Source organism: Phascolarctos cinereus, unplaced genomic scaffold (assembly GCF_003287225.1).
Source record: "Phascolarctos cinereus isolate Bilbo 61053 unplaced genomic scaffold, phaCin_HiC Scaffold_3;HRSCAF=262, whole genome shotgun sequence".
In the NCBI taxonomy this organism is placed as follows: Eukaryota; Metazoa; Chordata; class Mammalia; order Diprotodontia; family Phascolarctidae; genus Phascolarctos; species Phascolarctos cinereus.
In genome coordinates, this window is record NW_027555736.1 from 54,266,931 (window position 1) to 54,277,604 (window position 10,674).

Here is a 10,674-nt window from a genome sequence, read left to right on the forward strand (position 1 = left end):
AGGTCTTTTCAGGGCTTGCCACAGGGAGGTCACCTATACAAATGAATTAGTCAAAGATTCCCCAAATTTTCTCCTGTAGATAACCATATATAGTATCTTCATATGACTGAGGAAGCCCTCCCCATAGCAGCTGTTCTCCACCTCTATTCAGAAAGGAATAAAGATGAGGGCTTTTTATAGCTCCTATAGTGCTGAACACAATCAGGCCCTCTGGACATTTTTGTTGAATATACCTGAATTGAATTACAACAGAAGTTATTTAGGTTAGGCAAATAGAAGAACTTCCAGGCCTTGAGAGGTGTGGGACATTGGAGTAGATGGGCAAGGGAAGCTGTGGGGCCTCCTTCTCTGAGAAAGACCCCATCCCTTCTGTCAGGGACCTGGAGAAAAATCTCTTGTATGAAGGCAAAGAGGTGGGCCAATTGTCCTCTACAGGGCCCCATGAGCCCTGGGATTCTTCCTTTTCTGAGTGTGCCACCACCGCATTAACTGGTCTTACATTACTCTATGACATGCAGTGGACAAAGGCGTTGGACACCACATATGCACTGACAATATCATTCACTCTTTGTGCAATTTTCTGCAGATTTCCCAAAGCCATCCAATGAAAGAATTTTTAACATCTGTCTTTCCTCACTGCTTAAAGTACAGTATGATAGGATGATAGATTTAGAGCTGGAAGGGACCTTAGAGGATGTCTAATCTGTCCCCTTTATTTTGTAGATGAGAAACTGGAGGAGGTGAGTATATGGCACCCTTTCTATCACTCACCTATTCATCAACATATGTGTACAAGAATGTATGCCTGAGTTTAGGCGTTTAATGTAATATGTGCACAGGATTAGGTGAACACATCCAAATATGTACTTCTACATGGATTTTATTCATGTCTTCATATTAGTATATTCATGTGTGTGCACATTTGTGTCATGTGTGTGAGCAAGCATGGTCGTTATATGCTTGATTATTTTGAAGGCTGAAGCTGATTTTCCTCCCTACCTCTGCTTCATTTCTGCACCACCCCCAACTACAGTGCCCCCTACCTCAGCAAGGCTTGGGAAATTGAGGTGGGGAAGGGGGCCTTCCCCCTACCCCTTTATCATAACACCCTGACTTAGAAAAATAAATACATAACTACCACGGAGACCATCATTTTCTGGTATTAAAATACACGCATTTGTAAAAAGTAATAATAGAGTCCTCCTCTTTCCTGACACTTTCCTTCCTACTGTACTGGCTTGGAGAAGAAACTAGAAAAACAGAACCTAATTAAGTGGGAAGGCCCTACAGAGACCGACAGAGATAAGGAGAAACTGACAGAGCTACAGACAGTGAAACACATAACTTCCATAGGCAGATCTAGAGACATCTTTGTCAAGGAACCAGCTTTGGGCTCTCAAGACTGGACGAGGTTCCCCCTGACCGGTCTAATCCTCCTAATTCCATTTCCCATATATTTCTCTTCATCTCTTTTCCTTTCCCTTAGGTGCTTCTGTGGGGGTGGGGGTGGGGGCTTGGGAAGAGGTGCTGCTATATCAAAGGTAAAAAGTACAAAGGAGGAGGGAAAGGGGAGATGCAGAAGTGGAAGGGGGGTGACTTGGAGAAAATAGTGGAGAGTTGAGGCAAGGGAAGAGTATGGCCGGCAGGAAGGGAGAAGAGAGCTCAGAGATGGAGGAGTCTCTACCAGCTTCAAAAGGGGAGGGAAAGAGCTGGGCTTTCCAGCTCACACCCACTTCCTAGCTGATTTTCTTTTTTTCTTTTTTCTTTTTTTTTTTTTGCCGGATTCCGCAGCGCCGCCTGGTGGCCAGAAGCTTCTCCCGAAACCTAGACTTAAAAGCTCCGAAGGCCGACGCATCGAGGATCTAACTCCAGTGACTGGAGGAGCAAGGGGGGAGGGACGGGAACAGAGACATTTCATTCTCTCTAGCCTCCTCCAAACCCCTTACCCCATCTCTGCTCAGGGAATAAGCCTCTATTCCGGACTGGCCACCCCCCCACCCCTTCACCCCCCCACCCCTCCACCTCCCCACCTCCCCCACCCACCCAAACCCACACCCACACTCCACTTCTTTCCGCTAGGATCTCAGTTTTCACATTAGACGTATCTCCTACACGTCGGGGCACCCCTTGTTACTCCCCTTTTCTATCCTCCAGTTTTCAGCCACAAACGCTACCACAGCATGGTAGTGGTGGGGAGTATGTGTCATATTTTGAAAATGTCATAACGTACCCCTCACCAGCAAAAATAATAATAATAATAATAGTAATAATGTTTAAAAAAAAAAGAGAGTAGAACCGAGAAGTCAGAGACATTCGAAGGGCCTACTGGGTGTGAAGGAGAGAAAGAGACGGAACTCCTGAGTCCTGCCCAGACACGGCCCTGACTTGGCCATTATGGCAGTGAAATCTGGTGGGGAGGACTGAGGGGTAGAAAGGAATCTTCCCACCCCCCTTCCTGAGACATCCAGGAAAAAGAGGAATAAAGAAAAATTCTAAATGTATGTTGTGCTAGAAGATTAGTGTGAGCAGGAAAAGGGTGGATGAAAGGAGTGAAAGGTCATCTTTGTTCCTAAAAAAGGACACAGCCCCTCTTCTCTCCTGTGGCGTTCTCCGCCCCCGAACTGGCTTAAGCCGAGGTCCAGGCCCAGAATATAGCATCTAACTGAATTTTCTCTCCTTCACCCTCGCCCAGTATGGGGTCTGTCTGGGGTGGGGAATAAAAAGGATGACAAAGTGACCTCTTTTTCTTCCGAAGGGTTAGGGTTCACCAGGACTCAAGGCTACCCGAGACCTGGTTTCGTCTCCAAAACTAAGAAAATGTCCAAGAAAACTCAAATTGAACGGCAGGGGCATCCTGGTCCCAGGCAGCGATTATTACCCGAACCCTTAAGTGCCTTGAGACCCGGCCCCCAGTTCCGCTAGGTGCTTTCTATCTGCTTCCGGGCCTTGCTGATCTTCCCCAAAGAAGTTAGCCCTCCAAGCCTAGGGGCTCTGGATCTGAGGCAAGGGCCGAGAGCAAGAGGGCGCTCAGGGCCCACGGGGGCAGGGGCCTCCGAGAGAAGCACGCGGGTCGATTTACGTCCAAGCCGGGAAAGACGTAAGGGAGCGCTGCGAGGGGAGGGAGGGAGGGAAATCACAAATAAATAAGAAGAAACAACATTAGTAGCCAGAACAGTCCATATACCCCGGAAAGGCCCGAAATCCTTCGTAAGACAGTTCCTCTCCCGCTACCTTCGCCGTCTGACTCCCAAGGAGGAGCTTGGGGCCGGGCGCAGCTCCCAAGCAATGCTCGCGGGGCACAAGACAGACAGAACGCAGGCCTGCAGTCTGCAGAGGCGGGATGTCGCGCTGCGAGCCCCGCGGGCTTTTCCCTCTCCTCTACCCTCCTCGTTCTCTCCCTTCTAACTTCCAGAAACAGCCTGGGGCAAAGCACCTCCAGGTGCAGCCAGGTGTCAGCGCGCCCCAAACTGCCAGACTGGGGACAAGGGGAACCATCGGTTCTAACCTGGAAAGCCGCTTTGCTGCTTGATTTTCCCCAGGTTTTTCCACTTGAGTTCTCTAGGCTTAGTTTCCCCTCGAGCTCTTGTTAGGATCAGAGAAGGGTCCCGAAGACACAAATGGAGAACCCACTATCGCTGTGCGCTTCGGGTGTCCTCCAATTCCTGAGCCCATCTAGTTGAGCCTTGAGAACCCGCCGGGAGCAGTGGATCTCTATGACGACTCCCCCCCCCGACCCCCGCCTCCCCAGCTGCCCCACACTAGACCCGGTCCAAGAGAAGGTACAGAGGAGCCTCGTCTCTTTTCTGGGCTTAGAAAAGGTGGACGGGAGCGTCCCACAGTCCCTGTGTTCCAGGCTCGGCCCGTGGTTCCCGCAGCCAGGGTTGCCAGTTTCTACCACAGCAGAGATTGAGAAGTCCAGTTCGCTCAGCAGAAGAGACCGGCTGGGGCCCGGATGTTATACAAGAGGGCTAGTTGGGGCCAGGGGAAGTGGTGAGCTGTAAAAGTTGGTGGGAAGGAAAGGGGGAGGAAAAGTCTTGGTTGTCCTGTCCTGGGGTCCCCACACAGGGGAAAGAAAAGATAGGGAAACATTTCCCCGTGGTTGTTGGGGGAGGGCTCTCTACAATTCTTTCCCGGACTCTCCCCAAACCTTCGCCCGGAGCTGTCCGAAGGACTGAGAGAATGGAAGGGGAAAGGGAGTGATTTCCCTTCATCTTTCGGCAGAGGAGCCATAGGAATGCAGGCACCCTCAGCTCCCTTCCGAAAAATTGAAACACGAAATAAAAAAAAAATTAATAACACGAGAGGGAAAATATCCTGGGATATTTTCTCACTACACTGGCTGCGGGAGAAAAAAAAATCAAAACGAAATAAATTGATAAGAGCACTCCCCTCCCAAATTTAAGTTTACTTCCCCCCACCCTCAAGAACAACAGCTGCCCCGTCCCGGCACCACAAATTCACAAAACCAAAACAAAATAAAGAATTTAACCCAGTGCTCAGGAGAGGAGGAGCCGTTGGAGACTGCAAATAGATTAGAGTCAAGCCTCCCCCCTTGCTCTTTCTATTAAAAAAAAAAGATAAGTAGAACCTTTTAATACATTAAATATACGGAATTTTAATCTTTAAAGCGATACATTGTCTATTATTTTAGTACATGACGTAAACCTTACTTGTCCCCTTCTTAGCGGGTGGACTTAGAAATTAAAAATAGTTAAGTGTTCCTTTCAAAGAACAAAATAAGGCAAATGAGGTTTTGGAATAGAATTGTTTTTTCTTTTTTTTTTCTTCCAGAATACATACAAAAAAATACCCATTCTCTTTCAATGGTATACACCTTAAAAATAATTGCAATCTGAAACCAGAGCTGACAAATTGCGAGTTGTTTTTTTTCTTTTAGTAACAAACATGCATGTAAATTTGTCGTTTCCATCAGACATTAAATAAGAACGTACAATACAATCATAGCAATTTTAAAGTAACATTAAAGAGAAGACCTCTAGTTCTGTGGTGGTTTGTTTTTTTTATTTATAATCTACAAGGGGGGAGGGGGGATTCCATTTTTTTTCCCTTCGAGTTTTAAATTTTTTTCTCCTCCTCCTTTACACCTACGGAGTCTGGGCTAAATAATGCACTTCTGAACCACGGGTCCGCTTGGAGCTAACATAAATAAATACTTGTGCCCTCCGATGCAGTCCTCAGATGAACACTTTTCTCAATTTTTTTCTATAAAAAGTCAAAGGATATTTTCAACTTTTATAAAGTTTAGGAGAGGAGAGAAGTGGGGAAAGAGGGGTGTTCATCGGATCTCTGTCCTTGCTGTTGCTGGATTAGATAGATATACTGCATATTTTTTTTTCCTCTCTTGCCCCATCTTCCCCACGCTGCTGGGTAATCTGTATGCCTCCGGGCCCCCATCCCATCCCTCCCCCAAATCCCCGCCTTTCCCTGCTTTCTCCCCTCCCCCAAAAAACCCACCCCTTGTCCACCCCACCCCAACCTCCTTCCCTCCCCGCCCTTCCCCACCCCCCTCACTGATAGCCCAGCGCCGAAGCTGTGGTAAGTCTCTGTCCGTAGAGGGCGTAAGGGGAGTAGTAGGGTCCGGTGGCAGCCGGCACCGGCACTGGTGCGCCGGGAGTAGGGAGGGGGCTCTTGGAGTAGGGGTGGTAGCGGCTACTCAGTCCCAGCGCATGGTGGGGGCTGCGCAGAGCCAGGGTCCCGGGGCTTCCCGGAGCTCCCGAGGTGGGAATGTGCATATGGCAAGCCATTGCTGCAGCAGCTGCGCTGGCCAGGGAGGAGGAGCTGGGGTAGCCGGACAGCAGTTTGTCCGTCCCGGGGAAGGCCGTGTGCGTCCGCAAGTGACTCAGCAGCTCCTCCGACGTGGCGAACCGTTTGTCGCAGGGCCCATTTGCCGACACCCAGTTGCAGATGTGGGGCAGCGGGTCGTTAGGGAGCATGAAGCCATAAGGGTAAAGAGGGTGGCCAGCCAACGAGGGCGGAGTGGCCCCCGCCGCAGCCGCGGCAGTCAGCGACGAGTGGACGCCGTGGAGAGGGTGCGTAGGGTACACCAATGGGTAGCCGGATTTGAGAGCTGCGGCGGCCGCTGCGGGGTCGTGGGCGCAGGAGGCACTAGCTGCAGCTGCCCCGGCGAGATGGCTGGCGCAGTGGTAGCTGAGGCAGTAGGGGTCCCGGCACAAACTCGCAGTCATCACGGAAGGAGGAGACGCCCCTGCCAAGGGGCTAGAGCCAGCCGGTTTGCTGCATCCCAGGGAGCCAGCAGCGGCGGCGGCCAGCTGCGCTCCCACTAGGCTCCCTGGCTTGGTGGGATCCAGGGCCACCCCATGTGGGAGGAACTGGGGAGGGTAGCCGGCGTAGGCCCCGGCTAAACTGCCAGGATAAGTCATGCCCGCGGGAGGCAGGGGGAAGACCGTCTGGCCCGGTTTATATGGGGATACTGGGGCCACCAACCCGGAACCCAGAACCGAAGAGGAGGTTGGGGCACTGCCGGAACCTGAACTGGAGCCAGAGCTGCCGCAGTCTGAGCCCAGTGACTTGCTCCCGGGACCCCCGTCAGAGTGTTGGTTTACGTCCACGTTAATCCCCCCACAGCTAATCCGGCCGTGAGCCAGGCCGCCTGGGCCTCCGTCGCCTGAGGAGCCGCCAGACCCTTTGCCACTGCCACTGGCGCCTTCCGGGTCCTTCTTGTCGTCCTTGCCCTCGGGGCCCCCTCCCGAAGAGGGTAACATCCCTCCAGGCGAACAGGCAGAGGCGCTGGAGCTCGGGCTGCCTGTCCTGGGCGTGAATGGCTGGCAGGTGGCGCTCGGTACTCGGAATCCCGACTTCTCTGCCGAGACCCCGCCACTGCCACCGCCCCCGCCCCCGCCGCCCCCGCCTCCACCGCCGCCGCCGCCACCGCCTCCCGGCTCCTTCTTATCCGCGCCAGGTTTGGAGTAGGGCTTAAAGCTCGACTTGTCCTCGACCCCAATGTCGCTTAGTTTTAGGGGGCCCGATTTGGTGTCCTTGTCGCTCCCGGCACCGCCGCCACCGCCACCCCCGGCACCGCCCCCGTTGGAGGCCACCGAAGACAATTTGGAGGAGGGCGATGGGTCAGGCTTTCCGATCTGGGAGCACGTTTGGGCCAATAGCGCCAGTGGGCTCTTCTTTGCATCGAGCTGCGGAGTCAGACGAGAAGGGAAACAGAAAGACAGAGAGGAGACCTTTAGGATTCTTAGTTCTTACATAGCCATTCCTGGGCCCCAGCCTGAGGCCCTCAGTCCTCCAGGGACACGCGGAGCCCCCTCGGGGTTACCCAGAAGGGGCAAGAAGAGACCGCCTCTCCCCCCCACCCCCATCCCAAGAAACTAACACCCTGGGAAAAGGTGCGGCCATCACCTACACTCAACATAGTCGCTCCCCCCTTTCCTTTTTTTTTTTTTTTTAAATTCTGGGGGTGATGCTAATTGGATTTGCAAAAACTCAAAATGTGGTTTTCTGCATATGGCTGTACCCGACCAGCGACTCAAGACTCTCTTATGGGGGGCGGCGCAGTATAGGGGAGGTTTCGGGCTGGCTGCGCCTCGGAGGCTATTTACAATTATCAGCCTCTGTTCGGCGCTTAGTGTTTACTGAATCTATCGGACCTCCCATCCTCTCTCCAGCCCAAGGTCCGGAAAACCAGAGGTGGCGGTGGGAGGACGGCGAAAACGGGGATAGGGGGAATAAGTTGGCCTCCAAGTCCCTGTCCATTTAAACCTCTCCAGTCTTGACTTCCGCGCCCCACTCCCCTTCTCCGACCTAGTTTCCAGCTGCGGAAGCTCTGTCCCCCATGGGAGCTGAATCACCCTGGACACTCCCCCCCCATACCCATTCCAAGGAGAACGAAACCCCGCCGGCCAGTGGCTCGAGTATGGGTTCATGGAATGATCTCGAGGAAGAGAGGATAAAGACGGGGACGAGGAGAAGGGGGGGGACTTACCTCGATGGGACTGACAGGAGTGGAGGGCAGAGGCTGCAGGTACTCTGGGTGTAAGATGTGCCCCGTCCGTGCCGTCAACATCTTTAGCACTTTGATAGGCAGGCGATTCGCCTGGCGTAAAGGGTCCGAGGGGGGCACGGCGTGAAGGAAAGGTTTGGTGTTACCGGCCGAGGACGAGCCGGGGCCGGGGCCGGGGCCAGATATATTTCCAGAGAGCGCGCTGGTCCAGGCGGGGTCTGCACCGCCTCCGCCACCGCTGCCGCCGCCGCCGCCGCCGCTGTGCTTACTACTTCTCAGGGCAGAAAGCGAGGGCGCTGTGCTCATGACCCACCCGCGCGCATGGGAGCAGCGGGGGGAGGGCTCCGGGAGGCGCGGGGCGGGCTCGGGGCTGCGCGCTCGCCCGGAGAGCAGGAGGAGGAGACGCGGGAGGAGGAGGCAGAGAAGGAGGTGGAGCGGCCGCCACAGGCGTCCAGTGCGCCTTCTCGGCGCCTCCGGCAAGAAACGAATAATCCTGGGGGGCCTCGGAGAAGAGCCGTGGCTGGGGAGGAGGCGCTGCCGCTGCTGTTTTTGTGGGGCCGCTGAGCTATCCGTGTAGCCACTGGCTGCTCCCCGGCGCTGCGCTCCTCTCCGACCCGCCGCCCAGTGCTGCGCTTGGGTACGATGTGAGCCGCTGCCCGTCCAGACGGGGCTCTGGCGAGGAAACTCACTTCAAAAGCAGCTGCATCTAGGGGGAGATTAAAGCCTTTGCCGCCTTCCAATCAAATGGGAGCCCGAGGTGATTGGAGGGTCAAAGGGATGTGACGCGCCTCGCGCCGCCGCCGCCGCCGCCGGGACTCTCCGCACTGGTTTTAATGGGCAGATCCCTCCTTCCAGCTCCCCCTCCCCATCCCCTCCCTTGTTTTTGCTGGGAGGACGGGATGGGGTTTATTTTCCGTTTGCAGTCGGACGCCTCCCTCGTTTTCTTCCCTCTTCCCCTTTTTCTTGCTCGAAAACAAACTGGAACCGAGAGTAGGGCCTGGGGCGGGATAGGGGCGTGAAGAGTAGGATGAGGGTCCTTAGGAAAGAATACGTTTGTGAATCCTAAGGCTCTGTCAGTTAGCTCCAGGAAAGATCAGGGGCAAAGACTCTCTTCTCCTGACCTAGCCGAACTCGCCGAGGCCCCTGATAAAAGGAAAAATACTGGACTGTGCGAGTAGGGTGCTGTAGGAAGACGACCCGCCCGCCTGTGATTTCTCGAGGCTCCGCGCCAGAGAAACCAGGAGCTATGGCTGATGCTGCGGCGACGGCGGCTTCTGCTGGCCTTGCCCACTCCAACTCCCCTCCCTTATCCTATCCATGTGACAGGCTGGGGAGCCCAGATTGGGGGAAGCGCGGGGATCACATGTTTCCTATGTTACACATTCCGCTCCCCCCCTTCTTCTGCCTGTCCCCCTCCCTCCCCCCCCTTCGGGCATCTCCACCCCTCCATCAATTGTCAATGTTCCTCGACCGCAATCAATCAGTTATTTGTCAGCTCTTGTCAATCCGCCCGTGATTTATGTCAGCTTTTGTTGCTGATTACAAGGCGGGTGCGACTTGAAGAGAAAAAGAGGGAGAGGGAGAGAGACAGAGACAGAGAGGAAGAGACCGAAAGGGAACCGGAGGAGGGGAAAAGGAAAGCAGTCGCGTCCGCTTAATGGAAACAGGGCGGATGGGGGGGGGGCGGAGAGGAGGTTCACGGGTGGAGAAAAAAGACTGAGAGAAGAAAAAAGATGTCGTTCTGTTTCAGGAAAATAAATCGTAAGAGCAAACTGCGCATTCGATCTCAGAGCGCTGAGAAGGGACGCGGAGGGGCCTTCGCACCTTCTCCTTAGATCCGTGGGTTTCTGGAGAGAGAGCTGGGGTGTTGGGAAAGGGGACAGTGATGTCTAACTGGGGAGAGTTCTTCTGTGGATGCGTCACAGGGTAGCGAGTTCAGTGGGGAGATAGTGGTGGATTGACTCTGACCTCCCCCCTCCCTCCCCCAGCCCCGTCACGTCCTGGTTCCAAGCATGAGATGAAAGGAAGCACTCGGTCCATTCAGGCTTCTGGGCCATAAACTCAGAGTCGCTCCCCTCAAGACACTATTCCCTGAAGGCTAAATTTTGGGGGGTATGCCGGAGGGCTTTATGAGTGGGTCCCTTTCATTTCCTGGCACCGTTACCCGAGTCTAGTTTTCCGCTGCATCTTGATAAGTCAATTTTGGGTAGAGCAGGGAGAACGGATCGTCAGGGAGAGAGTTAGCGTCCCAAATCCCTTTCAGCTCCAAGGAAGTTTTCGGGTCCCCGTCTCCCCTTCAGCAACAGAATGGCTATCCTTTGGTGAATTAATTGATTGTTTGCAGACATGTTTTCCGAAGCTCTATGGGTTAGTGACCCGTCAGGAGACGGGGTGGGGTATGGGTGGCAGTGGTTCTGTGGGGACTGCGTTCTCCCTGTCAACTATGGGAACTCTGACAGTTTGGGTGCGAGGCAACCGCGTTTCCTCCCTGTGTACTGTAGCTCTTGGTGTTTGGAGTGGGAGTCGGGGTGAGGGAACGGCGTGTGCTGGTGTACATGGCTTTCTTTATGTACCTATACTTACCCTTTCCTGTGTATGATTTCTTAAGGCTTTGATGGCCTCTGGAGGGACATCCTAGGTCACCTCGGGAAACTTAGCTAAACTAGAGGTGGGAAAGCAGAAGA

General features: G+C 53.9%; 1 protein-coding gene and 1 long non-coding RNA gene across 4 annotated transcripts in view; one reads left to right on the forward strand and one right to left on the reverse strand.

Annotated features, from left to right (window-relative positions):
* Nucleotides 1-5,510: 5,510 nt before the first annotated feature.
* ZNF503 (zinc finger protein 503) lies at nt 5,511-8,296 on the reverse strand. Its single transcript, XM_021006155.2, has 2 exons — nt 7,973-8,296; nt 5,511-7,169 (listed from the first exon to the last, which is right to left on the reverse strand). Exons 1-2 carry the CDS (start codon nt 8,294-8,296, stop codon nt 5,529-5,531), a joined length of 1,965 nt encoding a protein of 654 aa, XP_020861814.1. The 3' UTR covers nt 5,511-5,528.
* Nucleotides 8,297-8,674: 378 nt separating this feature from the next.
* LOC110221486 (uncharacterized) overlaps nt 8,675-10,674 on the forward strand; it is a 16,424-nt gene continuing 14,424 nt past the window's right edge. For 2 of the 3 annotated variants that reach the window (XR_013485193.1, XR_002328125.2), the window contains exon 1: nt 9,314-9,751. This is a non-coding gene — a long non-coding RNA (uncharacterized LOC110221486). Of the gene's footprint in view, nt 8,748-9,313; nt 9,752-10,674 lie in introns of those variants that run through there. The other variant, XR_002328127.2, reaches the window with a different exon arrangement.

Bases quoted from the DNA above. Each gene is read 5' to 3' on its own strand.
- ZNF503 (XM_021006155.2), bottom strand. From the start codon at position 8,296: ATGAGCACAGCGCCCTCGCTTTCTGCCCTGAGAAGTAGTAAGCACAGC. The intron at 7,170-7,972 runs GTAAGTCCCCCC...CTGACTCCGCAG, and splicing joins CTCCTGTCAGTCCCATCGAG to CTCGATGCAAAGAAGAGCCC.